Genomic DNA, 27696 nt, shown 5'->3' with positions numbered 1-27696 from the left:
TCTACCTTTATTCCCCCAACACCCCCATTTTCCTAACCCATAACTCACTCTTTCCCACCTTTCCCTAAGCTTACCTCTACCTCACACCCATTAACCTACCCATTCACTATCCACACCTTTCCACTTTATCACCTACCCCCATCCTAGCCTACCCATATCCTATTTCTATCCTAGCCTACCACCCTACCCCTTACCCTTTTTTTCTTGCCCCTTATAACTCCCAATGTCACCCATACCTCCCCTTTACCCTTTTTACTATCTACCGCAGCACCCCCTTATACCTCCCACATCCTCCATCTACCTCCCCCCACGTATCCCCTATCTCCCGCATCCATACCCCCTATGTCTCCCTTTCCACCAACATCCTCTTCTTCCCTTTCACCCGTGGCCTTTCCTCAACACCTCACATTTCTTCATCCATCATTCCTCTTATCATCCTTTTGGGCCCCGCACACTTAAAAATGAAGAATCAAATAAGATTTTTAAGAACCTTCCTTGCTGGGACCACCGAGTTTTAGTTTGGAGATTTAAAGTGGTTTTTACTTCCCTGCCATGCTATATATTACTTGGGACCCACTAACTTTTGGCTTGGGAATTTAGAGTGTTTTCTATCATTGCATGGGCCCCACCACAATTTTGAAATGAAAAAGGTTTTAAGGCATATTTTGAAAAGGAAAAGAGCCACATGATCATCCTTTGGATCGTAATACCCCAGCACATGCCATGATGAGATTCATTTCATGTATCAAGGCATATGAGTGATATAATTCAGCTTCGGGTATTAAGAGATGTGAGCGATCAACATACTTCAGGTTTCAAAGGTAAGGACCGATATCATCTACTTCATGCATTGAGGAAGCTGAGCGAAATATATGCTTCATCCATTGAGGAAGTTCAGCAATAAACTTGCTTCATGCATTGAGGAAGCTGAGCGAAATATATACTTCATGTTCGGGGAGAGATGAGCAATGCCCAACTTCACGTATCAAGCAAAGACAGCGATATAGTCTACTTCATGGCGAAGACAGCGATATAGTCTACTTCATGTTGGAGAAGATATGAGCAATCAGTCTGCTTTATGTCTGAAGTGATATCAGCGATAAAATTGCTTCATGCATTGAGGAAGCTGAGCGAAATATATACTTCATGTTCAGGGATAGATGAGCGATGCCCAACTTCATGTTCGGGAAGAAGAGAGCGGAATGTTAACTTCATGCATTATAAAGAGAGAGCGAAATACTTACTTCATGCATTGAGGAAGGTGAGCGATTTCCAACTTCATGTTTTAGAGAAGAAGAGTGATATGACTTACTTCATGTTCGAGAAGAGGAGAGCGATGTTCATGTTTCACCATTATACAACAAAGTTCCTTCCTTCACAAGTTTGCATTTCAAAACGTAATTTCACAACTTCATGTTCAAACACTTTGAAGCGAAGTTCATAACATAACAAAATGAAGCAATCTTGGAAGTGAAATATATCAACTTCATACATTGAGTGAGAAGAGTGAACTTCATATATCAAAAGAGATGAGCGAAGTTTCTTGCTTCATGAATTGGTGTTGATGAGCGAAATTGATAACCTCAATAGCTGCAAGCTTCAAATGAAATTCAAGAATTGCTAAGGAGGAGTGAAATTATTACTTCACGCATTAAGAAATAAGCAAAATTCAACTTCATGAATTAAAGAAGTGAGGCGAAGTTTTACTTCATACATTTGGAAAAGAAAGCGAAGTCAACAACTTCACCCTCAAACACATTTGAGCGAACTTCATGTAGAGGGGCCTTTAAGGGCGAATTCTCTTTGTATGATCTTATTAAGTTTACATATTAAGTGTATATGATACTTGCTTGTTTGTTTTGCAGGAAATGAAGAAAGAAATAAGGAGATCAAAGAAGAAGCATTCACTTGCGTGAAGACATGATTCTACAACAACACGAAAGAAGTCACAAGAGAAGGAATTCCGAAAGAAGGATGCAAAGATGACATCAAAAGTTCATTCTAAGACATTCAAGAACAGATAGTTTCTGAAGAGTTAACAAAAGTTAAAGATCATCGTCATCATCGCTGAAGCTAGATAATGTTGAGTATCAAGAGATATTCCTTCATGATGAATCAACTCAAGCCTACAAAGTGCAAGAGTGAAGTGGCATCCCAAATGGCATTCCAGTCACCATTCCTCTAGTCAATGAAGTCCGCATCAACACATCCAAGTTCAATGTACCTGACCCACCACTGATGGCACAAACTCCAAGGCACCTACCCTTGATATCTATTGGTCCACACCTCATGGAATGTAATTTTCTCATTGGCCGAACTGACTTTGTTGTAACAAACCCTAATTAGGGTTTTCACTGTAAAATCTCAGCCATTGATTTCAAATGGATCTGAGCCATTGAACTGTATTGAGAGCACTATATAAGGCTCTGGCTCTTCATTTGTAAAGGTTAATAGTTAATAGCGAATAGCTAATAGCTGATAGTGAGTTAATAGTTAGTAGGTAGTCTTAAGAGAATAGAATAGAAGTTAAAGTAGAGAAAGAAGAGAAGGCAGAAATTGTTGCCTAAGTTGTAAATGAACTCCATTTTCATTGAAGTTATGATGAAGTGTGTTGTTTCCTTACAATGTGCATATTTCTTGTTGGATCTTCATGTTAGATGGTAAATAATTAAATTGAATGGAAGAAGTTGTTGAATGTATTCATGTGGAATCCGCTCAATCCATACCACTAGCCTCCTGTTGCTTGTAAGTGCGCCTTGTGTGGTCAACTGGAATGATATGAGCTTAACTTCGAATCGTTCTACATTCATTGCTTATGCATTAACTTGAATGGTTATCGATGTTTGATGGTATTGATCGAGCATCCTTGAAACCAAAGAAACAAGACTTGGACTCGGCTCGGACTCGGCAAGGCTGACTCGGACTCGGACTTGGGACTCGGCTCCAGACTCGGCTGGACTCGGGAAAGTGAAAAACTAAAGAAATTTAGAGATTTTTAAAGATTTAAAACTTGTTTCAGACACCCTTTATTGAATACGCCTTAAAGACAATAACATCATCAAAATCGGCTCATTTGATTACATACACAAGTATACATCAATCACATAAGCATAAACGCAAATTGTAGCTGAAGAAAACAACAAACATAGATTCTTGAATCCGTAAGAATGTGAAGATAGGAAACTATATGAACCACGATCCGTATTTCTCAATAAGTTGTGTTGCCTCCTTGGATAACCGTTTGTGGATCTCACCCTGTAGTAGCCTTGTGATATACATGGTGAAAGCATCATTCACCCTCTTATAGTCTTCAATTTTGTGCATATGAAGTTGTGGATAACACTCATAAACTCGGTATTGTCCTAGCCCGTTCCCGACTTCACCTTTGTATATGAGTCCTTTGTATACAACAAATCTAGCAAGTAAGAATACAAGGTAAGAAGTCATGTTGAACTCTTGGTCTTCTCCACATTTCTTAACTGGAAGACGAGATTATCACTAATAATCTTGGCCCAATTAATCACTATTCCTTTTGATATATCTTGAATAAAATAATACATCCATCCTTCAACCAAGGCTCCCTGAGGTGGCCCCATCACTCAATTGAGCAAGAATACTAGGTCATTGTATTCATCTTTAAAGTCCGTACGTAGGAGCCCCTTTGGCATCTTAGAATGATGATGCCAAGGCTCAACAATCCACTCTTTGTTTACAACTGTCATGCATGCTTTCGCCTTCTTCTAAAACTTAGCTTCATATTCATCTTTAGTTCTTTCTCGCATGTTCGCACTCTTGGGGATTCCAAACACTTCCACAATTGCATCTTCAGCAAGGTATGCAAGCACAATCCTCTTCAGTGATCGGATCATTTGGGTAATCAGATCATAGTTCTTGGCACATTCCACAACAAGTTCACTGTATTGTATGGATGGTGGAAAGCCAATAGCTTGATAAATGCCACTCTTCATGATATTGGCAGAAAAGGTAGAAGGGAGTTGATTCTTCAATCCGAACATCCTCTGCCACATCTGCTCCATATCTAGAAATTCCATGTTTGTGTCAAAAATTTTCTTCCATCGAGATGATAGCTGGGAGTCCAGATTGAAACCTTCTTGTACTATCCTCAATTGCTCCTTCGCAGTGATCCCTGCCTCAGACATGGTACCTGCATGAAGCTCGAAGTTAAATATCGTGGAATAAATAATTTTCAGAATTGTCCAAGTTCTGATTTTTTTAATGATTTGTCAATTTTAGGGTCTAAAAATCAGAAATTCTAACAATATTCATTACAAATTCTGAAAGTAACATGAGATTTGATCAAAATAGGGTCGAAAACCCTCATTTTCAGACTTGTATAAGGTCTGATCACAGTTTGAAGACAAGCTGTTATACTCAGAAAATGATAAAAATGAGGTACAAAGGTATACCACAAGTCTGAAAACACTTGGAAAAAGGTGTGCAATGGTCTGATTTTCTGAGAACAATGTCTGAATATACCTCCCAAAGTCTGAAAATGGCCTCCAAAAGCCTGAAGACAACCTGCAAATAATAAAAATTAGTGACTGGGAATAGTCACAGCCATGTCACATGCTTGCATTTGAATTGTTTTACCTTCCAAAACTCTGATATGGTCAAATCTGGGCACTAAAATGTGGTTGGAAGTAAGGTTTCAGTCTGAAGACAACTCAAAAAATGGAGTTTCAGACTTACACAAGCAATGGTGTCCACACAAAATGCCCCCAAACTCTCAAAAAAAGTTGTCCAAACAATATTGCCCAAGCTGGAAATGTAGTTTTCAGATCTGGAAATATATATGTTCAGTCAACAACCAGCAATGGTGCCCAAAAATGGTGATCAAACTCCCAACCGATGGTGGCCAGCAAACACTTAGATAAAATTGTCATGATTTCCAGCCATGGTGCCAAGCAAGCTAATCAAGAAATGCCCCAAAAGTCTGAAGTTCCCAGTCACATGCAAAATCATGGCTTTCCAATAATGGTGCCACCTTCAAATCGCCCAATGTGTGGCTCAATCAGCCACCCAACTTGCTGCAACTCTTCCTCCAATGGTGACATCTAGGCATAAATGGGCAAAATCGCCCCTTCAACTGCAAGTCCCCTTCTCAACAATAGTGTCAAGTTGACACTTAGACAAATTCGCCCAGCTGTAGCCTCCAACTTGCCTCCCATCAGCCACTTGAGTGTCACAATCAACACTTATATTATTTTTTTAATGCTAGCTAGGGCAACTTATACTAGTTTTCACCTTGATATTTCACCACACAAGCAATGTGGGATAAAACTTTGCCTTCATAACTGCCTCGGGGAAAGTCTATCTGCCTTGAGTTAATATTTTCATCATTAAATAATTATTGTTGGGCATTAAATAATTTGCAACAAGGCAAAAACAATTAAGTTTGGGCCCATTTGCATTTAAAATCTTTCACTTTTATTAAATTTAAGCCAGCTGGGGAAAATCGATCCATGTTGGTTGGGACAAAAACAATTAAGTTTGGGCCCATTTGCATTTAAAATCTTTCACTTTTATTAAATTTCACCATAACTCATCACAATTGGCATTTGGGGAAAAACGACCCCCATATGGACACTTAAAATTCACCATTTTCCTTACATTGTCCAGAAAAAACCATCTTGGGGAAAAACATGTGTCATCTGGACATTAAAATCATGTTCACTTCGTCATTTTTGTCCACATAACTCACCTTGGGGAAGTTCGTTCCTGTTGATGTGTTTTTTACGCACATGCAAGCACAATAAAATACCACAAGTATCTTATCCTCTCTTGATCAAAATCTTTTGGATGCTGAAGATTCGCTTAAGGTTCATCCAAGAAAGACTCCAAGGTTCCGTATGTAGGATCTCTACTTGTGGATAAGCTTAGTTGGTTTGATGTGATTATGCTGGAATCACAAGGGGACTTACATTCAAATGCTTGAGTGCTTGATTTGCTGGAACTTAAGTCTTATCTACTTAATTGGGAAGAAAAAAAAGAGCAAAAGAGGTAGGGTTTAAGAAATCTATGCTAGGACCTAGAATGTAAGAAGATGAGTGAATGACTTTATGGAATCCTATTGGGCAAGGTCTCACCATCAAACTGAACAATTTGACACGAACTCAATGCAATCTTCTAAGGACGTTTCAAGCATAGAAATGGGACTCGCCCAAACTCGCCTGGACTCGGCGAGTTCGAGTACGAGTCATGCTCGGCGAGTCCTAGGGGCTCGGACTCAAACTCGTCCGAGTCTGGCGAGTAAAAATCGCCAGACTCGCCGTGTTGGCGAGTTTGGCTCGTCTGGCGAGTAAAAATCGCCAGACTCGCCGTGTTGGCGAGTTTGGCTCAAACTCGCCAAACTCGACGAGTCTTGAGCCCCAAACTTGGCTACTGCCTAGCTTAAGTAAAATGACAAAAAAAAAACATTTTAAAAAGTTTTTTTTAAATGAATGGTCTCGTCTTTGTTCACTACAACCTCCGCCTGAGAATGAGAAAAATTAGGGTTACAACATGTCAGCCAATAGAAAAATAACACTCGACGCCTTTATTAAATAATAAGTTTTTTTGGCCTCATGGCCCTTGACCCCACCTTGGGGGCATTGCCCCCAAACCCCCGTCGAAAAATATGGGGGGAAACTGCATCGATAGAAGTAGGGAAAATTTAACCTCCGAGTCTAACACTGATTGGATCGACCAGGTAGATATAGAGGCTGAGATTGTAGCCATGGCAAAGGAGGAGCAGAGAGCACGAGCACAGACTGGAGATTCAGAGGCAAATAGTGACACAGATGTTCCTGATGTTGGTGAGCATGGCATGGTGTCACGGGGAGCGGCCATGTCTGTCCAATCATCCAGGACCTACCTTAGACGCCTTCGCAGGGGGCCAGGGCCGGAGGGTGCTGCCGTGCAAGCTCCTCTGAGCCATAGGCTTGTAGTTATATTTACCTTTGGTATTTGTATGAAACATTTGATGATGATCATATGATGACATGCATTTTTTATTCCATGAGTTTTGTAATATTGTATACATTTGACAATATTTATTCAAATCCAAACCTTACAAACTTCCTAAGTATCCGACAGACAGGATGATCATACTTGAGGTGGTGAGACAACTTTTGGAATTTGATTTTATCCAAAAGGAGAAGCACAAAACAGGGATAACTCTCCCTATTGCATTAGGGAAGACTTTGGAGGTGTGCCACAAAGCAACTGCAGCTAGTTCAGTTTTTGGAGAACTTGAGTTCAATCGCCTTGGGACTTATAAGAGCAGGGATCGATTTGATCCATTCAAGAACATTGTCAAGATCAAGGGAGAAAGGTTCATACATAAGATTGACATTGAGGATTACTGGGCTAATCTCATGGATGAGCACGCAGTAAGGAAGAGAATGTGGTCCCGAATGTCAGTGGATTTTATGAGAAAATGTGAGCTCTTCTCCATTCCAAATCAAATAGTTGATGATAGTGATCACATTCATCCGTGATATGAAATTGAAAATAACAAACCTATCCTATTGCCTGATTAGATGCAGCTAGAGGTGGTGGATTTGAATGTGCTTATGAGAGAAGTGAATGATTACTCCAGGGAAAGGGTGGACGAGTATGTTAATAAGCTAAGAGAAATGAACGTCACTTTTACCTATTAAAAGATGAGACACGAGGAGCCTTCCCTCAATGATGATGAAAGAACATCCACAGATGTGAGGTCCTGTTGACGTGTATTTTATACACAATCATACACAGAATAAAATACCAATAGGCATCTTATCCTCTCTTGAGAAAATAGTCTCTAACTGCTGAAGATTCGCATAAAGGATCAGTTAGGTAGACTCCAAGGTTCTTTGATGTAGGGTCTCTACGTGTGGACAAGCTCCAGTGGTATGATGTGATTTGCTGGAATCACAAGGGGACTTACATTGAACTTCCGATCTGCTTTGCTGGACACAGGCTCTGACTAACTTAGATTAAAAAAAAAAATGGAAAAAGGATAAGGGCGAAGAGAGGATCTAATCCTAATACTAAGAATGTAGGAGCAATGATTGATTTTTGATGAAACTCTAACTAGATCTTGTTTTGACATCAATGGAACATCTACACAAGACTAGTGCAATCTTCTAAGGGGAGCTTTATGATGTTCAAATTATCACCGCAGGCGTAGATACCATCCAAGTTGATGCATATCAATGAAGAGGCAACAAATTGAAATTGAGCTTAGGCTGAATGATTCCAGTTGACTACGCAAGGCAAGTCTGCAATCAACAAACTGCTAGTAGTATGGATGTACGAATTCCACCATCAATCAATCACATTTCCTCCATTCATCTAATTATCTACCATCTAAGATTGAAGACTTCAACAAGAAACCATGCAAATTGCAAGAAAACGACATATTTCACCATTACTTCAATGAAAATGGAGTTTGTTTACAATCAATGGCAACAATTTCTTGCCTTGTCCTCCTATTCTACTCTAATTGCTATTCTATCAACTATATTCTAACTCTTCCAACTATTTACAACTCTCTCTAATCATCTAAAATTAACCCTTACAAAATGAAATGCCTGGGCTTATATAGTGCCCACAATACAATTTGATGGCTTAGATCAATTCAAGATCAATGGCCAAGATTTTACAATGAAAACCCTAATTAGGGTTTGTTACAACCATTACATAACATTTAATGCTTGACCAATGATAAAATTGTATTGCTTGGACACATGTCCCTTTTAGAAAAATCGACCAATGGATAGCCGGGGTAGGTACATCGGAGTTTGTGCCACCTTCCATGAGTTAAGTACATTGAATCTGGACATGCTGAGATGGACTTCACTGATTGGAGAAATGATGACTAGGACGCCACCTCATCTGACACTTGAAGCTTGCTAGATATTCAATTTGATGTCGTTGAGAGGCTATCTTTAATTAACTCTTGTTCTAACTCCTTTTGTCCTTGATGTGCAGGATGACGATGTACCTCGCCTTGGAACGCTGGATTGAAAGAGGTCGCCCATGTCTTGGCTTGATCGTCCTGGCGAAGACCGTCCTGGCGAAGACCGTCCTTGATCCGGCTTGATTTTCCTTGAAGAGACCTCCATTTGACGCCTCACTAGAGAGCTAACTCTAGAATGCAAAATGAGGAATTTGCCTAGGCAAAAATCAAAATTCGATAGTCTTGATGTGATCTTCAAAAGAATGTTCCTCTTATCAACTTCGCCACCCTTCAAGTCTTGGACGTGATCTCCTCTTCAAGTTAGCAAATTTCGCCATCTTTGATATGTCTTTGACGTCCTAGGCAACTTCGCTCAAATAGAAACTTCAAGTTCGCCTCTCCTTTGGATAGTAGTTTCGCACCACCTTTGATTGAATTCGCTCCTCTTCTTGAATGATAATTTCGCCCTTCCTTTGTATGAAATTCGCTCCTCTTTTGCCTTCTCCAAGTTGCATATGAGAGATGATAAATGATGATGTGAAAATGAAATAAACACCTTCCTTTATAGGCGCTCACCTTCATATTGACCTTAGGCCGACTCATCGCCCTGGTCCCTGACTGAGGGACAGGAGCGATCCATCAATTTGGTCATGATTCTTGCAATTTTTACGTCCAAGGTCTTCATCCTTACGTCCAAATCGCCATTTTAGCTGGGTCCTTTGAGTTAGATTGACTTGCATGTGTGAATGAGTGCCTTTGGATGTAATATCGCCCTGGTCCCTTCCTGAGGGACAGGAGCGATCCTAGTGTCCTGGCTCAAATTTGCAAACTTTTGATCTTTGTTCTTCATTCATTGTCTTCCAAAGGACGTCCTTGACCATGCCTATCTTTGCCTTGTCTTGGTTTTGACGGAACATGAGTGTTTTAGTAAAAATCGCTTTGGTCCTTGTCCAAAGGACAGGAGCGATATAGGCTCTTTGTGCAAATTGGTAGCATTTTAACGTTCAACACTTTGGTATATCACCTTCAAAAGACGCCTTAGACCTTTTACCATCTTGCAAAACCTTGGCTTGACGTAAATTTTGAGAGACTTGGCCAATATAATCAATATCGCTCTGGTCCCTTCCTGAGGGACAGGAGCGAACTTCAAGTTTTTAAGCTTGTCCTTGCGTTCTTCAACTTGCCATTACCTTCAATGCGTGAAATGACGTCCCTTGATTCCTCTTGGTGGCTTGATACTTGTTAAACTTTCAAAATCTTGGTCTTTATGGAAATTTCGCTCTGGTCCCTTCCTGAGGGACAGGAGCGAATTAGGATATTTTAGAGCAAATCCCTCAATGTGGCGATCCTTGTAACTTTGTGCTTGATGGAGATGCTTCGAAACGTCCTTGGTACCTTGTTCTTCGCCTTGGAGTGTCCTGATCTTGGAGGGACGGCAATATAATCATCATATCGCCCTGGTCCCTTGGAGAGGGACAGGAGCGATCTTGGCTTTGTATGCTTCACTTCACTTTGCTAGCTTCCAGATTTATATTCAACGGGTTCATAATGCGTCCTTCCATTCATCCATGCCTTGGAATTGGTCGTAACTTGGCGAGAAAATCATCTATAACAAAAATCGCTCTGGTCCCTTCCTGAGGGACAGGAGCGAACTTAAGCATTTTATTGTTTTGATCAAGTCTGGATGCTCTATCATGCTCATTTCGTCCTTCACCATGCCTTTGATGTCTCGATTCGTCCGAACAAGGTCAGGAATGGCTCAACTAATCATTTTCGCTCTGGTCCCTTGGTGAGGGACACGAGCGATTCGCCTTGGTCCCTTGGAGAGGGACAGGAGCGCTTTTTCGCTGTGGACCCTTGGAGAAGGACACGAGCGAAATTTGACTTTTCGCACTCTCAATCAGGACAATTTTAATGGAATATAACATTTAAGTATAAGTGACATTTCCTTCTATGTTTCTTCTTTCTTATACTTTAAGTTATATTCCATATATACTTTCAGGATGTTTGAGAGTGGTTTCAGACCTCCAGGAGTTATATTGCAAAATCTAGTTTTTGGAGGTTTTTTCAGTTTCCAGACTTAGTCAAATTCAGGATCAGGGCATTCCAGACTTAGCCAAATTTCAGGATCAGGACCTCACTCAGGCCGGACTTGCTATCCTATGTGATCCCCTGGGCGACGCTTCAAGTTATATTCATTTGATAAAATGCACCTCTCTGGACCTTTTCACATCGTCAAGACGTTAAAATCTTGCAAGGACAAAGCAAAATTGGATTTGTAGCTCCGGTCCTTCACTGAGGGACAGGAGCGATTTTTCCCCTGGAGGCATTTCTGTGTTCATGAAAATCTTCAATTTATATTCAATGGAAAGATCTCGCCTTTCTCCATCACTTCAAACGTAAAATTTGTCTGGACTCTGCAAGAATAGTAAGATATTTGAAAACGAGCTCCCGTCCTTCACTGAGGGACAGGAGCGATTTTGCTCCTACAGGCCAAAATATCATGATTTTACACATTTTATCACTTCACAAGGCGAAAACAAATCATTTGAAATGCTTAGGATCAAAATTCAAAAAAGTCAAAATTTGGTCAAAAATATTCAATTGGACAAAAATTCACATTTCATCTTCAACACTTAGACAAATTTAAGCTCTGCATCAACATTCCAATTGAAAATTAGACCATTCTGGCGAATTCATTTCATTCAAAATTTGCATTCTAGAAAAGGAAACTCAAAAGCCCTCAAAAACGACTGGATTTTGGCTTGAAAAGGCAAAATTTAAAACCCTAAGGCTTGGCCCTAAATCCAGACAACTAACAAACTAACAAAACCCTAGAAAAAGCAAAGCGAAAACGAACAAAACGAGCAAAAAAACATGGGTCCCCATTTGCAATGGGGCGATGTGTGAAAACGTCACAACAGGTCCATGCAGATGAGGAGAGACATGCTCCTAAAAGAAGGAAAAGTATGCTTGGAGAATCCCAAGCAAAGGGTAAGGAGACTGTTAGTCAACAATCAAAGAAGAAAAAACATAAGTATAGCACTCCTTTATCCACCAGGAGTTCCTGAAATATCCCCTGCAGTTGTTAGAATGAATATGCAAGGAATATTGACAAGCAGTTGGCTGTCAATCTGTGTGTTATGCAGATTTTATAACTTGCGTGTTATACAGTATGACTATCACAAAGTTTCAAACTTGTTTTGTAGGTATCATCCACAAGTTTACTTCGAAGTATGACTTACAAAAAGCTACTCAATGATAGCATAATTCCTTAGGATGAATGTGCAACAAGTTTTCAAAGTAATTACACCAATCGGAAGCCAAAATCATACTTTTACAGCTGACTGTCATTTAATCAAACAATTGGCATGCAACCTTGGACAATGTATAAATAAGATGCAACCTTATTACTCCTTTTATTCATGAGACCATGAGTTCACTACAATAGTCAAACAAGTGCCAAATGACCTAGCAACCTAGCATTAAATGCTCAGAAAATCTGCAGACACATGGCAGCCATGGATGGTCTGCATATAACTGAAATACAATGGAAACTAAGTGACAAAGCACTTGGAAAATATCGCCTTGTTTTGTTATTGATGAAGCAAACAATACCTTGCTGATTGTAGTCTCCACACTACCCAATTGAATTGTCCTTAGAATCGCCCCTGCTGCAGATAAATATGTCTGATATAATTGATTGCTAGCATTAAGTTTCCTCTCAGCCACTGATCTTAATTGCTGACCTCTCCCTAGCACAACGCTTTCAACAAATGGTAGGTTTGATGCTCAAATAGAAAGATAAGAACAAAATCGTGGGAGAGGAAGAAGTGAACCGATTGCTTCAGACTGTTATAACACCTGCACCTTCCTCAGTCACCTTCAATTTGCAGCTAGGAAGAATCGCCTTGAGTCCCTCAATGAGGTCGATGCTTAGTATGGGTCACAATGAATAATATCATGGTTCGTTGTCTGCTGTCCCTGATCTGAATGTTTCTGATCAGAATTAGTAATCAGCCGCCTCTAAGTTCCCTTCCCTGCTTCATAAACCAACGATGTCACCATGAGAGTGGAGCGCTCCAATGAGAGGGTGGAGTCGGTGCCAATATGATCTCCTATGGGAAAAATCGTAAATTTCACCCTAGCCGTGGCAGGTCTGAAGATGACTGAGATAAACTCAGTGAACTGAAGGTATAGACAGCATCAATGTAGAACAACCTTTGAAAACTTCCACACCAAATGTCTCCTCTTGACTCCTCCAAATTGTACTTTAGCAAGTTGGCCTTTGGCCACAATTTAAGTACAATCGAGATGACTGAAGTATCACCTCCTTAATGCAACCCCTCGAGAGATCTTTCACTCCCTCAGTTATGCTATCAATGGGAGTTTCCGTTCCCAAAGACAATATTCTGCAGAAACCCCTTGGTTCCACAAAACCCAATCAATATCAAAATCAAATCCTCGCTGCCTTGAAGCTCAACTAGATCTCCCTTTATACTTTTTCAGTCCATCTCTAGAAGCTTCTAGAAATAATATTAAATATTATTTCACTTAAGTGACTTTATGATATAATTTTTAATTAAGTCACTTTACTAAATTAATTAAATATAAAGTCATATTTTAATTTATTTGATAACTTTATAAATAATTAACTTAATATTATTAATTAAAATAATTAATCAAGCTATCCAAAAGAAATATCAATAATTTGGACAACTTAACTAATTAAATTAATTAATCCAAAAAATGGGGACATTACAGTTCCTCATCATAAAAGAGATTAATTAATTAAACAAAGTATTCGGAAACCATCCGACAGACTTAGGTCTTAAACTTTGATTGTAGCATTATTTGTCAGGTTTGTGCAAGCAGTCGTAGGGGCACTCTTTATAACTATAAGAGGAGTCACCATAACATCATTGATACCATAGTTTTAAAACTCTCCGACTCGCCTCGGACTCGCCACGGACTCGCGAGTCCTTTGGCGCCGCGAGTCGACTCGCCTAGGACTCGCGTGGCGAGTCCAGGCGAGTCCCTGCGAAAGACTTGCGAGTCTTTCGCAAAGACTCGCGCGAGTCTTTCGCTCGGACTCGCGAGTCTTTCACAGGGACTCGCGGGCCCAGAAAAACGCACCCGTGAGGGTTAAAACCGCGTTTTTTTTTTATTTTTTGACTTCATTTTGGTTTTTTTTTGGCTGGAGCAAGTTAGAAGGGTTTGGAGGAGTAGAGGGAAGAAGGAAAAATCAGCAAGAGAGATCTAGGTAAGGATTTTTCTCTTTCTTTTTTTTTTTCATTTGAATCATTTCATTGTTTTGAAACTGAAAAAAATCTTGAAAAACAAGGGGATATGCTGCCAAATTTTTTTCTATTTTCTTTCCTAAGTTATTTCCTCTTTTTTTTTCTTGTTTTTGAATGCTATTTTTCCCAAATGATTCATTGTCATTTTTTTTGTTGATTTTCCATAAAACCCTGCTGATTTTTTTTTTCATGTTAAATCAGCAATGGCAAGTTCAACTCCAAGGGCAACCCCAAGGTCAGGAAGACAAAGAGATAAAGTTTGGAAATATGGGATTGCAGGAAGCAAAAAGGGGAGGTCACTTGCACCGAATGCACAAGATGGATGACTGGTGGAATCAATAGATTAAAATACCACCTTGCACAAATACCTGGATATGGTGTGGAGGCATGCCCCAAATCAACTCCTGAAATTATTAGAGAGATGAAGGCCATTCTTGTTGAGAATGATATGCATAAGGAAGAAAGGCAAAAAACAAGAGAAGCCATAGCAGCTGCAATGAATCCCACATTGTCCACTTCGGGTCCCATTGGTCACAGTCGGGGTCGTCAGTCACTTTCATCTTTTGGTGACAATGAGGGTGAGGCTAGTGGCACTCTTGTTAGATCAGACCCTAATTTTTTTGTACCACGCAATGTTCCAGGTGCACAACCTTCACTTGAAGGTACAGGATGGAATAGAGAGAAGCATGAACAAGCACGGATAGCAGCTTCAAACTTTTGGTTTTACAATAATCTATCTTTCAATGCAGCAAACAATGTGTATTGGGAAAGTTTTGTTAATGCATGTACAGTGGCGGGTAAGGGGTTTAAGGCCCCAACAGGTCATGACTTCAGTGAGCCATTGCTAGAGAAAGCTGTGAAAAATACAGAAGGTGTGGTTGATGATCAGAAAAGGTATTGGAAGAGAAAAGGATGCAGCATTTTATCTGATGGATGGACAGATGGACGGAATAGGACTCTTCTCAACTTCTTGGTGGCTTCAAATGGTGCAATGGTATTCATAAAGTCTGTTGATGCCTCAAATGAAATAAAAAATGCAGAGACTTTGTGTAATCTGTTGGATGGTGTGGTTCGGGAAGTTGGAGTTGAGAATGTTGTCCAAATTATCACGGACAACGCAGCTGCATATGTATCTGCAGGTAGAATGCTTATGCAGAGGCATCCTTCGATTACATGGAGTCCTTGTGCTGCACATTGCTTGGACTTGGTGCTAGAGGACATTGGGAAGATTGGATGGGTGAAGAAGGTGGTTGAAGATGCAAAAAGTGTCACCAAATTCATCTACAACCATACTTGGGTGCTTGCTTTGATGAGAAAACACACAAATGGCAAGGACCTTGTGCGACCTGGAGTGACACGATTTGCTAGCCACTTCATCACTTTGCAGAGCATTCTTAGTGCCATTCCTCATCTTAAGCAGATGTTTGTGTCAGATGCTTGGTTGGGGTCTGCATACTCCAAAAAACCTGAAGCAGAGAAGCTTGTGACCATTGTTTTTGATGAAGGGTTCAATAAAAGTGGAGAGGAGTTGACTGCGGTAAGTAACAAACACAAAAGTAAAGTTTATACAATCTTGTCTATTTGCTGATTTTATTTTTTAGGGGTTGATTTTGTACTAATTTAAAATTTGTTTTAATTTTTTTAGGTGACAGAACCTTTGGTGAGGGTTCTTCGTATGGTGGATGGAGAGGGCATGCCAATGGGTTTCATTTATGAGGCCATGGATAGGGCCAAAGAGGCCATTTCACATTACTATCGTGGAAATGCAAGAAAATGTGAAATCTTTTGGCGCATCATTGATCATAGGTGGACAAACCAACTCCACCAACCGATACATGCCTTCGCCTACTTTTTGAACCCGAAATTCTACTTCTCTGATTCATTTAGGGCTGATGAGGAGGTCATGGCAAGTGTTATTACATGCATTGATAAGATGACACCTGATCCTGAGTTGAGAGACAAGGTTCTTGATGAGTTGGAGGTGAGATTTGACATTTGCAATTGCTCTTTCTTTATTTATGAATTCGGAAATGTTCATTATTGAATTTGAGTTTGACACTTTGACTATCTAGTATCTATTTCTGAATTTGGAAATGTTCATTCCATTGTTCAAGATCTACAAAAGTGCAAAGGGGAGACTCTTCTCATCACAACTAGCAATTGATAGGAGAGGAAAACAACAACCAGGTAAAACATTTAGTAACTTAGTTCAATAGTGCAAGAAAAAACCTACAAACTTGATTGTTACATTTTTTTCTCAATTCTAATATTTCTAAATGTTTTTTGTAGATTTATGGTGGGAGAATTATGGTGCCGGCACGCCTAATCTTCAAAAGATAGCTATCCGTGTTTTGTCTCAGCCATGCAATGCTTCTAGGTGTGAACGAAATTGGAGTGTCTTTGAAAGCATTCACACAAAGAAGAGAAATAGATTGTCACAAAAGCGGCTCAATGATCTAGTATTTGTTCGGTACAACCTTCGCCTTCGAGGTAGACAGGTGGAGGGTGTTTCACATGAGGCCATTGACTTGGATGAAATTGATCCATATGGTGATTGGACCATGAATGAACAAAATGATGGTGATGATGTCCTCCTTACCGAAGAAGAAATTGCAGAAATAGAGAGAGGAGCAGCACAAGATGCAGAAGGAGCAAGATTGGATGAAGATGAGGACGAAGATGAGGATGATGATGAGGACTCTGACTTTGAAGAAGAATCATCTCACCATTTAGATACCACAACACCCACTGCTACTACTTCTAGCTCAAGGCCTGAAAAATTGAGCTATATTAGGAAAAACACAAAGAGGAAGATGTAGTCTTCTCTTTGGTTTGTTCATTCACATTGCTGTTTTTCACATTTGCAGTTGGACTTGGACATATCATTATATGTAATTTTGTGAACATTTATATACTTATGCTGCCATTATAGTATTATACATTTTAGAGTTGAAACTTGAAACTTGAATATGCTGCCATGAATGATGAAATTTCAAATATTGCGTGTTTGTACTTTGTAGATCATATGACATGTGTAATGTTTCAATTATGGCACTTATGTTCTCTAAATGCATTAATTTCTTTATGTTTTTTTGTAAAACTACGGTTTTTTTTTTTTTGCCGAGTCTTTGCCGAGTCTTTCGCGAGTCTTTCACGAGTCCAAGTCCGAGTCCAAAATTTTGGTTTGCCGAGTCCGAGGCGAGTCCGAGATTTTCAACTATGATTGATACTACATCAAATTGTTTTTCTTTTTAGTAAATAGAATCGCTGGGATTGCAACAATTCATATAACAGAAGCATTTTGTATACAGTTATGCAGATTCTGTCTTAACAGACCAGCACAAAATTAGATCAAACTAATGGGAAGCTATCCCAATCCCGTAAGTTTCAATATGCATTGCAACCATACAGATTCTGTCATTGGAGGTCAACAGAAAATTAGACCAAACTAATGGGAGGCTATCCCAAGCACATAAGTTTCGAAAGATGCAACTTCTAACTAACCTTTTCAGCTAGAGCATTTGTGAGTGCGACCTGCCCAACCGTGTCCGTTACATTCACACCAGCCCATCCAATCCATTTGGCCTCAAACTGCCTCAAACCTGGAAAAATAGAACAGAACATTTCTTAATAAATCCAAGAAAACCAAAGAATTTACTTTTTCCAATAAACTTGATAAAATTAAAGCCTTTTTACTGATGTTAGACTGCTTTAATTAGTTGCTTATGAAGATACTTTTCACCAAAAAACATAAGAGAAAGTAACTTAAGTCAAAATACCAAGATCAAGGGGAGAAACTAAAATTGAAATTGGATTCATATCAAAATAGGCACTAAATAACAACAGCAAAAGGGGCAGCACCCAGATCAAAAAACATCATCAAGTTTCATCCAAGAACCTAAAAAGACATAAAAACGGCTTACAAAATATTCAAATTAAGAAAAAGAATTATATAAATATCCACAAATGAAGTAGACAAATGGGAACTGAATGCAGTCATCAACAGCAAAACGATCAGCTGCAACATGGATTAGAGCTTCATGAATCAAGAAAGAGTTCAAAACAAGGTATAAAACAAATTCAAATTGAACTAGTCATTATATTAACATCCACAGGGCAAATGGGAACCAGATAACATCAACTGGAGCAGCTTCCCCATCAAAGAAACATAAACAGGATTTGCCCAAGAGATCAAAACAAGGATTAAAACAAATTAAATTTGAAACTGAAATTATATGCAGGTGCAATTTGTAAAACAACCATCAAGAGCAAAATGGTGCAGCTTCTGCGTTGAAAAAACATGAAATAGAGCTATTGAAGAACCCAAAACAAGATTGAAAGAAACTCTGATAAAACTGAAGTTGAAATTATGTGAATGCCCAATTGATCAAAGTAAGGAAACCAGAACAAGAAAATGAACAGCTCCAACATCAAATAAAAAAATCAACGAAATCCATTAAAGATCCAAAAAGGGATCATAACAAGGCTTAATAGAAATTAAAATTATGTTGTCTACAAATGAGAAAAGGAGTTTCAAAAACTGCCACATAAAGCAAAATGGGAGCTCCTTGAAAGAACCAACAAAAGATGTCAATAGAGCTTGAAGAAATAATTGAACTTATATTGTATACAAATGACCAATGAAGGCAAATGTGAATTAAATTAGCAGCAACTAGGAAGAAAAGAGGCACCTCCCACATCAGAAATATCAACTAAATTTATCCAAGAACCCAAGAAGATCTACATTAGCGCCTAGAAATGGTCAAAACATGCGAATGGAAATTAAATAACAACAATAAAATGGTAGCTCAAACATTAAAAAAAAAGCATGAGCCATGCCAACCCAAGAACCTAGATAGCAATCAAACAAAGCTTTGAACAATTTGAAATTAAATTAATAACAACAGTTGACCAACCTAGGAAAATTAGGGATTGTATAATACCCAATTCAAAATGAGCGCCTCCATACAGATAAAACATGAACTCGATTCATTTAATAACCCAAAAAAGGATCAAAACAAGGCCTAAAGCAAATTCAAACTAAAATCAGAACAACTGCATCCACGTCCATGAGCAAATTATGCAAAAGGAAATTGGATGCATTATTGCACCAAGAGCAAAATGTGCTCGGCAAACATATAAGACACAAACAAAATTTCGTCAAGAACCTAATCAAAGATCAAAGCAAGTGCGTATTATATAAATGTACATAGATGATCAAAGTAGGAAAATGGGGGCTAAAGATGACCCGCCAAGAGCAAAAGGTTATTGAATAACAGCCATTTAGAAAACAGTTCCAACATGAACCAGATCTATCCAAAAACAAATTAGCGATTTAAAAAGAATTGAAAATTTTTACATTAATATTTTACAGCCCAACAATGATCAAAGTAGGCTAATGGTAATTAAATAGGATCCACTAGGAGCAAAACGAAAAGCTCAACAAGAGAAAATATGAACAAAATATATCAACAGAACCCAAAAAGAGATAAAAACAAGCTATATAACAAATCTATATTGTTTGAATGTCCAGAAGTGATCATAACGGACAACTTGGGACTAAATAACAGCCACCAAAAACAAAATGGGCAGCTCTAAAACAGATTTAAAAAATGCATTAGATCTACTCAAGAGCCTAAAAGAGATTAAACAGGACTCGGAACAAATCAAATTTGACATTGAAATTACTCTTAACGTAAAGAAGGCCAATGGAAGCCAAGTAACATTCACAGGGAGCAATCTCGACCTCTTTAACATTTTAATAAAATAATAAAATCTATCCAATTATCCAATAAGAATAAAACAAGGTCTAAAATGAATAGAGTCAAAATTATATTGCCAAATGCGGGACTGAACATCAATTGCCAGGAGCAAAAGGAGCGCCTCCAACATAGAAAAAACATAAACAAATGCCATTCAAAACCCAAGAAGAGATCAAAACAATTCTTAAAAACAAAAATTTCACAAAAGATCAAAGTCGACTAACGGGAATTGAATTACAGCCAATATGTGCTAAAGGAATGGCTAAAACATAGGAAAAACATTAATCAGATCCATCCAAGAACACAGAAGGAAATAGCAAGAAATTTACCAAATGGGGATTGAATAACAGCCAGAAGAAGTAAAGAAAAAGAAAGGCAGCGTAGAAATATATTAAATAGATCAATCTAGTAAACGAGAAAGAGACAAAAACAGGCCTTAAAAGAAAGAATTTACCAAGAAGAGCACTGACAAGGCCTCCAGCACTAATCTCCAACGACCAGGAATCCTCTCCCTTCCTGGTAGCACAGACGGGCAGTCTATTAGCAACTACCAGCAACCTCTGCCTGGTAGGCCTCCCCTCCTCAACTTTAGTTCCGGCACAAGAAGTAGCTATCTCAGCTAGTCCATTTGCTCCAGGACTCCCCACTCCACACCTTTTAGGCCTGTACTCCCCTCCTCCATCAATATGTTCTTCCGCTTCGCCTTCAGCCGCATTAGAATCCCTTGAATTGCTATTTCCTTCACTTTTTCTGAGCTGCCTATCTCTCAAAAGCCTCTCCACTCTAGTAGTACCGTATGCGTGAGGCAACCTTATAGAGCTTGAATTGCCTGCATTACCCAGCTCAGAATTTATCAATGGGCCTCCATTTCCCAGCTCAGAAGATAAAGAAGAAAAAGAAGAAGACGACGACGACGACGATAAACTTCTTGAGTATGGATTGGAGTCATCTCCCTCCCATATTCGACTCTTTTCAGCAGTACTTACCATGGTAGGATGGTATGCAATAACAATATACACCCACAAAAAGAATTCAAAAACCCAATACACAAGACAGCAAAAAAAACCACCCCAACAACAGTATTTTTCAGCTCTCTCTAAATACACTAAAAAAAATGTCGGTGGCTCTTGATTGGGCCTGAACCGAAATTCCCACTCATATATATACACAACTAGTGTTAAATGTTTACTGTTGTAGCAGTAATTAAGAAGGTTCTTTGTTGTTGTTAATGAGCTAAAGGAAAAACTAAAAGAACAGGGGATTCTCAAGGAGACGTTTCTATGGCCGGGAAAGAGCTCATCGGGAAAGCCTTAACGGAATACAGAACGTTTTAAAACGCCATCATTGGTGTACTTTGTGAATATTTATAGAAAATTTGATCTTTTCTTTCCAGTACAAATGTGCAAGAAAGTAGAGACAATAGAAATCTATTTTGAAGGCACCTGCTGAACCATTTCTGCAAGTTGCATGCCTCATCCAATGCTAGGGTGGCATGGGGAAGGTGGTATGTATGGTGGAAATTGTACATTTTCACATGGAATTATGTCAGTTAACAATTTTTTTATCTTTGGTTTTTTCACCTCCAAACAAGCAATACTTGTGGCTTTGATGATATGGTCCCCCATGACTCTTCTTTCCTTTTGAGCGCTTAACGTTTTTTCAAAAATTTAAAAGAAAAAAGGATTTTTAGCTTTCATCTTGCGTACTTTATTAAATGAATTTTAGGAGTGATTCTTGAAATTTCTTTTTATGCTAATCAAGTATATATGTGGCATTATTTGCTATGTTTTCTTTTTAACTTTTTATATCATATATAGAGTTATTTAATTTTGTATTTCATAGTAATATAATCATATTTTAATATAATTAATAATAGGCAAAAGTGGGTATGTATTTAATAACATTAAGTTTATTTATAATCATGGAACATATGTGTCACTTTTTAAAATCTTCATAATGAATGGTTTTCATAGCAATACAATTAAATCTCATTTAGATGACAATATAATTAAGTTTGACTTAGATGGTTATATTTTATTGCATGTTGTTAAAAATTAAATATAGAACCATAAAGGTATGTAAATGTCATTGAATAATGAATTCAATAGTGCAAATTTATTCTATATTATATTCAATATATAAATGAGAAGATTCTTGTTTGTGAGTTATTTAGCTTATGTTATACCTTCCATTGCAAATTTGGCTACTACACACTCTGAAGTTGTCCCATAACATTGCAATCTTATACATTTACATTTGTTGTATGGTATGTTCATAAAGTTTATAGAATGTCATTGTTGGGTGATTTGTTAGAAGAGATCAAGCATAATGTTGTAGTGAAGATACAAAGTCATCAACACATGAGAAATATAGTAAGTAGTCAAACATGAGCAAAGCCCAACTAGTATGTGGTCTTGTACATTTGAAAGTGTTGCCCAACCATTTATGACAATGTTGGATGATTTTTAGAAGAGTCCAAGGATGTTGGTGTAGTAAAGATATAAAATAGTCAAATGTGAGAACTTGTTGATCTGGATGGGCTACTTGGTTACAATCTTTGGTTTGAATGTGGTCTGGTATAGTGCAATTGTAGTGGGACTCTATTTGTGGTTGTTATAGAAATCTTCTAATGATTTTTCTTGAATTTTTTGAAGCTTTGCTGCTAGTTTCTAGGATCCACAGTTAGTGTTTAGACAAGTGTGACTATTCTGGTGTTAGTGTATAGGAATGTGTTGCATTCTTATATCTACTAGTACTCTGGTGATGCAATTTGGTTACTCAATGTTAGTGGTGTTTGTTGATTCTATCTTGTGCATCCTCAAGTACACCTAGTGGTCCATATTGAACATTGTGTAAAGTTGTGGCAGTGTGCTTTGACAGTTTTATCTTTTGCACCTGACCTATAATATGTTGGTCTATGTAGTTTCATGTGGATCTATGAGCGATGATTTCAGATGGATTGGAAGTTGTGCTAGTTCTTGGTGTGAAATTTGACATGTCTCATTTTCCTTCCAGATTTTTATTAAAGTTTGTTTTTGGCTAACTATTTTGTATTTACACGTTACACCTAATTAGTCCAACCTAATTGGTGCCATTGAGGTTCTATTTGATATATTAATGATGGAATCATTATGGAAAAAGAGAGATAAGTTGTTTGTATCATGCAAAGTATATGTGAATCAATATAGTGGTCCAAAAGTGTTATAGAGCAATGATGAAGATAGTTTCTTTTGATTTGTGAACTATGATCTACATACCAATGGATATGGTTCCTTATAATTCAACCCTATCGATGTATCTTTATCAGATGTATTATATCTTGCCCTAAAGAAGTAATATTTAGTATTTGCAAGTTGCTCTTTTGAATCTTTCCCTAAGGTTGTGCACCTTAGCTTGCAAGTCATCTTAAGGGTAGTGAGCTCCTTGACCTCAGATTTAAACTTTGTAATCTGATTATCATATAGTAAAATAATTCTCACCATGGTTTTTCCCAATTTGGATTTCCCACGTAAAAATCTTAGTGTTCTTGTGTGGTTGGTTTTGTGGTTTCAATTATTTACTTTCATGCATGTGTTAGATAGAATGAGTGTTCAGTAAAAGATTAAATCTGATTAAGTTTTAGTGTATACTGATTCACCCCCCTCTTAGCAGCTAGTGGTGTTCAACAATATTGGTATAGTTTGCATTATTGTTATTGGTCTTCTCTTAGCCAAAAGTTTTTTTATTTTTCATGATCATGCAAAGGATTCTTAAATACCACATGCTCATCATTAGATGAATGACCTTTTACAACAACTTCTCCTTGGTTAATAAGGTCTTGGATAATATTCTTTGATCTATGATAATCATTGGTCTAATATCATTTGTTTTGATGGTATTCACTATATTCAACATCATTCCATCATGCTAGTTTCACTTTTGGTTCAAAAGGTCTAGCCTTGGGAAGTGTGATAAGATTGGAGACAATGAGTTCCTTCAAACAAAATTCCATGAGTTCTCCTGAAGGGTATATTTCATCGTAGTGGATTGGGAGGAATGAATTTGATCTTTGAGAATTGACTTGGTTGTTCAAATATCCAGGTCTTGAGAGTCTCGGTATGGGTTATTTATTTTGAACTAAAATTATATCTACAACCCCATCATTAAGCATATTTTTATTTTTGCACCAAAGGCGGGGTTTTTTAGAGTCATTGTTGTATTTAGTGTCCTTGTAAACCTTGATCATGTATTTTTCTAGTATCTAAGTCTTTCAACAACTAACTCTTTTCTATAACCTCTTCAAAGTTGCTTAAGCATTGTGTTGGAGTGTGCAAAATTTTGCTCTAAAGTGCTTAACATTTGGTTTATGTCTTCATGACTTAAACCTAAATCCTTAAACCCTAGGACTCATTGTGGATTCTCTTCTCTTTTTGTTATAATTGGATATTGACTTGTTGTAGCCAGTTCCTGATCCCATTAGTTATGACTTGAGCCTATTTATTCATTATCATGATTGGCCCCGCACATTAGCCAACTTGTCGTTGTGGCCCTAATCTCTTTTTGTCTTTTCATGCATGTTCCCTGAGATAATGGTTGTGATCATCATGCAACTACGCAATTAGCCAAAATTGCTCACCCAACCTAACTCTGCAACACCGCCTGCAAACATGGCACATGGGCCCCGCTAAAAGGTGACTTTGCACACATGGACCAATAAGCTTCTAACACACTTGAGACTATGTGGTATGATGGAGATGTGGGACCGGCCCATCTGCCTTATAGCTATGCTATTGAGTGTTTGTATCTCTCATGATCAACGGTCCAGATCATCGCGCAATTAGGCAGTTAGACAAAGATGCTCGTGGTCCACTTAACTCCACAGTTCCGAAAAAGCTTATTAAATAGTGGCGATTAAATAATAATAAAAGAGGTTATGTTCTCACTTCCTATCTGTTGCTACTTGAAAAGGATTTTGTTGTTAGAACCACAACGTTCAACTACAAAATTTAATGGCTAGTTCACGCCATCACACCTTGAAACGTGCTTGTAGGTAATGAGCTGAAATTCTCGTTATAGCGTAGATTTTTGGATTAAATTTGCTTCATTCAGATCTTAAGGTACTTTTTCTATGCTCTAAAATTCTCTGTGTATTACTCGCATTTCAATGCCTTCATTGCTAGGGTTTTTCTTCTAGGGTTTATATATAAGTTACGATCACACTTGCTATATCAAAAATAACTTTGTGATTTTTATAAAGGTTCTAAGCTTTATAAATTGTCATGTTATTAAATGCTACTAAGCTTCATTCTATAGTGTGAGATTTTGCCAAGATCAAGAGCTCAATGAAATGTACAAAATAGAGACACAATATAGGACAAGAATAAACTGTATTCTCATCAATAGAAAATGATCAACAGTACAAATTGCATACAATACAGATGAGCCTGCTTATATAGGCAAGGCTTATGGATATGTGAGCACACAAACATGACATGTGGCTCAATAAGAAACAAGGGTAGGTAGGAAATAGGTGTGGGTAGGTAGGAGAAACAATATAATAGTCCACGTGAGGTGGATCACCCACTAAATGTGGAGTGTAACAACAAGATCAACACCATAAAAGGTGGAAATTCTCCTACACACACTATACCAATGTGGCACAAACACCCAAGTGTCTCATACCCAAACTACTATGAAATGCATTTCCTAAGTAAACTTAAGTAAGTGTAATAATATCCAAGATGAATAGTTATTTACACCAACACCCCCCCTTAAGTGCAACTTAGGGGAATGCACTTAAGTCTACAATGCAACTAAGCAATGCAAGATGGGTCCCGGCTACTAAGCCATGTTAGGTACCCATGTACAAATGCAAATGCATGAAAACCAATGCAATGAAATCTCTCGCAAAGTGGAGAAAGAGAGAAAAACCCAATGGGAAAAAACCCTCCCCCAAAAGAGAGATGAAAATAGGATACAAAGAACTCTCATAGAAGTATGTGAAGGACAAAACCTAATGTGAGGAAAAAGTCCCCCCTATATGAGAGAAGAAGAGAAGCTAGTAAGCCCCCCCTCAATGTGGAATCTGCACCAATGATAGAAGCTCGATGTATGAAGAAACTGTCCCACGAATGTTGAACAACATTCCTCCCCTTAGGAAGAAACAAAACCAAAAGTGTATCCATGAAGTCTCCCCAATCATGAAGGGAAGATGTATGAAGAAAACTCATGATGAAAGGAATCTCTGAAAACTGCTCAAGTGTCCCCATGTCGATGCTGAAAGATACCCCCTCCAAAGGTGGTAAACTATGCCACACTGCTAAAAAAGGCACTCCAAGATCTAGTGGAGATGGATGTAGAACATGTCCCAAAGACTCACATGTCTTCTCAAAAGATAAAGAGATCTCCTCCAACTACTATACATAAGTATCCACAATCATGTCAACCTCGAAAGAATGATCATGTAGAGAATGAACAAGAGGGTCGGAGTGTGCCCTCGCAACAATCGAAGAAGGATCATCTTCATCAAAGAGAAGATGAATGTCATCAATAATGTATCCCAAATCAGCAATGCTGGATTCCACAAACAAACCTGCAATGTCTGTCAAGTAAACATCCCATGAATTTGAAGCTAGAAGACAATGAATATCTTGTTGCACTGAATCACATGAAGGCAAAACTGTCACACTATTCGCATCATCAGGTGCAATAGGTGATGTGATATCAATATGAGGAGATAAAATACAAAGCTCAAGAATGGGGTCACATGTAAGAATCCCCATGTTCAAGTGCCCAAAGTTCTCCTAAAAAATTGAACCATCACAAGAAGTGTGATCATCATGTGTAGAATCATCAAATGTGAAATCATCATCATCAACAAAATCTGAAAAGGAGTATAACCGAGATGCATGATCAACCACCCCAGTCGCAATGATAGCTTTAGTCTCCAAGTCTCTAATGAAAACTGACTCAAGTGTGAACTCCACAACTCTCTTAGTTGCACCATGTGTGATTTGATAGATAGAAAGGAGATTGTTTGTCAAGTGGGGTACACACAACACATCATTGAAGGACTTATTCCCAATGTCAATAGATCCTTTCCCAATCACATCCATGTATGTATCATTTCCCATCAAAATCTGCGGCATGGTGCAAGGCTCAAATGTAGAGAACATAGACTGCGAAGATGCCATATGATGAGAAGCCCCTGAATCTAGAAGTCATCTCTCTGAATCATGACTGATAGTAGCATATAGAGCTTTTCCTTTTCTTGTCCCAAAAGAGTGAGTCTTCCCACTTGTAGAAGCCATGAATTCTTGCCCTTTTCCTTTTAAATGCGAGGAAGTGGAAGTTGATGAATCATCCTTCTTGTAGACATTAGGCAAATCAATGTTATGTTTTTTGATGATATGTGTGAGCTCATCAATCTTCTTAGAATGGCAACGACGCTCCTCCTGACTAAACGTTTTACAATAGGCACAAGTAGGTCTCTCCCTCTTTGGTGAATTATCCCTCTTGGAAGATGATGAATCTCCTTGTTGTGGAGAAGATGGTGCTTTGTCCTTAGGCTTTGATTGTCATTTCTTCTTGTTTGAGTTGACCTTTCCTTGATTTCCTTTGTTCCCTTGATTTGCCACTAATGCTTGAGACTTAGAAGCCTTAAGAATGCCCATGCTTATCAACTTAGTTTGTTCCATCATCAACATTTCAT

The 27696-nt window shown here is 38.3% G+C and overlaps 1 protein-coding gene across 2 annotated transcripts in view; it reads right to left on the bottom strand.

Moving 5' to 3' along the window:
* LOC131068796 (alpha,alpha-trehalose-phosphate synthase [UDP-forming] 1) overlaps nt 1-21420 on the bottom strand; it is a 202900-nt gene extending 181480 nt beyond the window's left edge. Inside the window, exons 1-2 of one of the 2 annotated variants that reach the window (XM_058004070.2) lie at nt 20461-21420; nt 17749-17846 (exon numbers count right to left, since the gene is read on the bottom strand). In XM_058004070.2, the coding sequence (XP_057860053.1) occupies nt 17749-17846; nt 20461-20995 (633 nt within the window). In that variant the 5' untranslated portion in view covers nt 20996-21420. The remainder of the gene's footprint in view (nt 1-17748; nt 17847-20460) is intronic. The other variant, XM_058004069.2, reaches the window with a different exon arrangement.
* Between the last annotated feature and the right edge of the window lie 6276 nt (nt 21421-27696).

Source organism: Cryptomeria japonica, chromosome 7 (assembly GCF_030272615.1).
Source record: "Cryptomeria japonica chromosome 7, Sugi_1.0, whole genome shotgun sequence".
NCBI classification, from domain to species: domain Eukaryota; kingdom Viridiplantae; phylum Streptophyta; class Pinopsida; order Cupressales; family Cupressaceae; genus Cryptomeria; species Cryptomeria japonica.
This window is presented reverse-complemented; position numbering and strand designations above follow the sequence as displayed.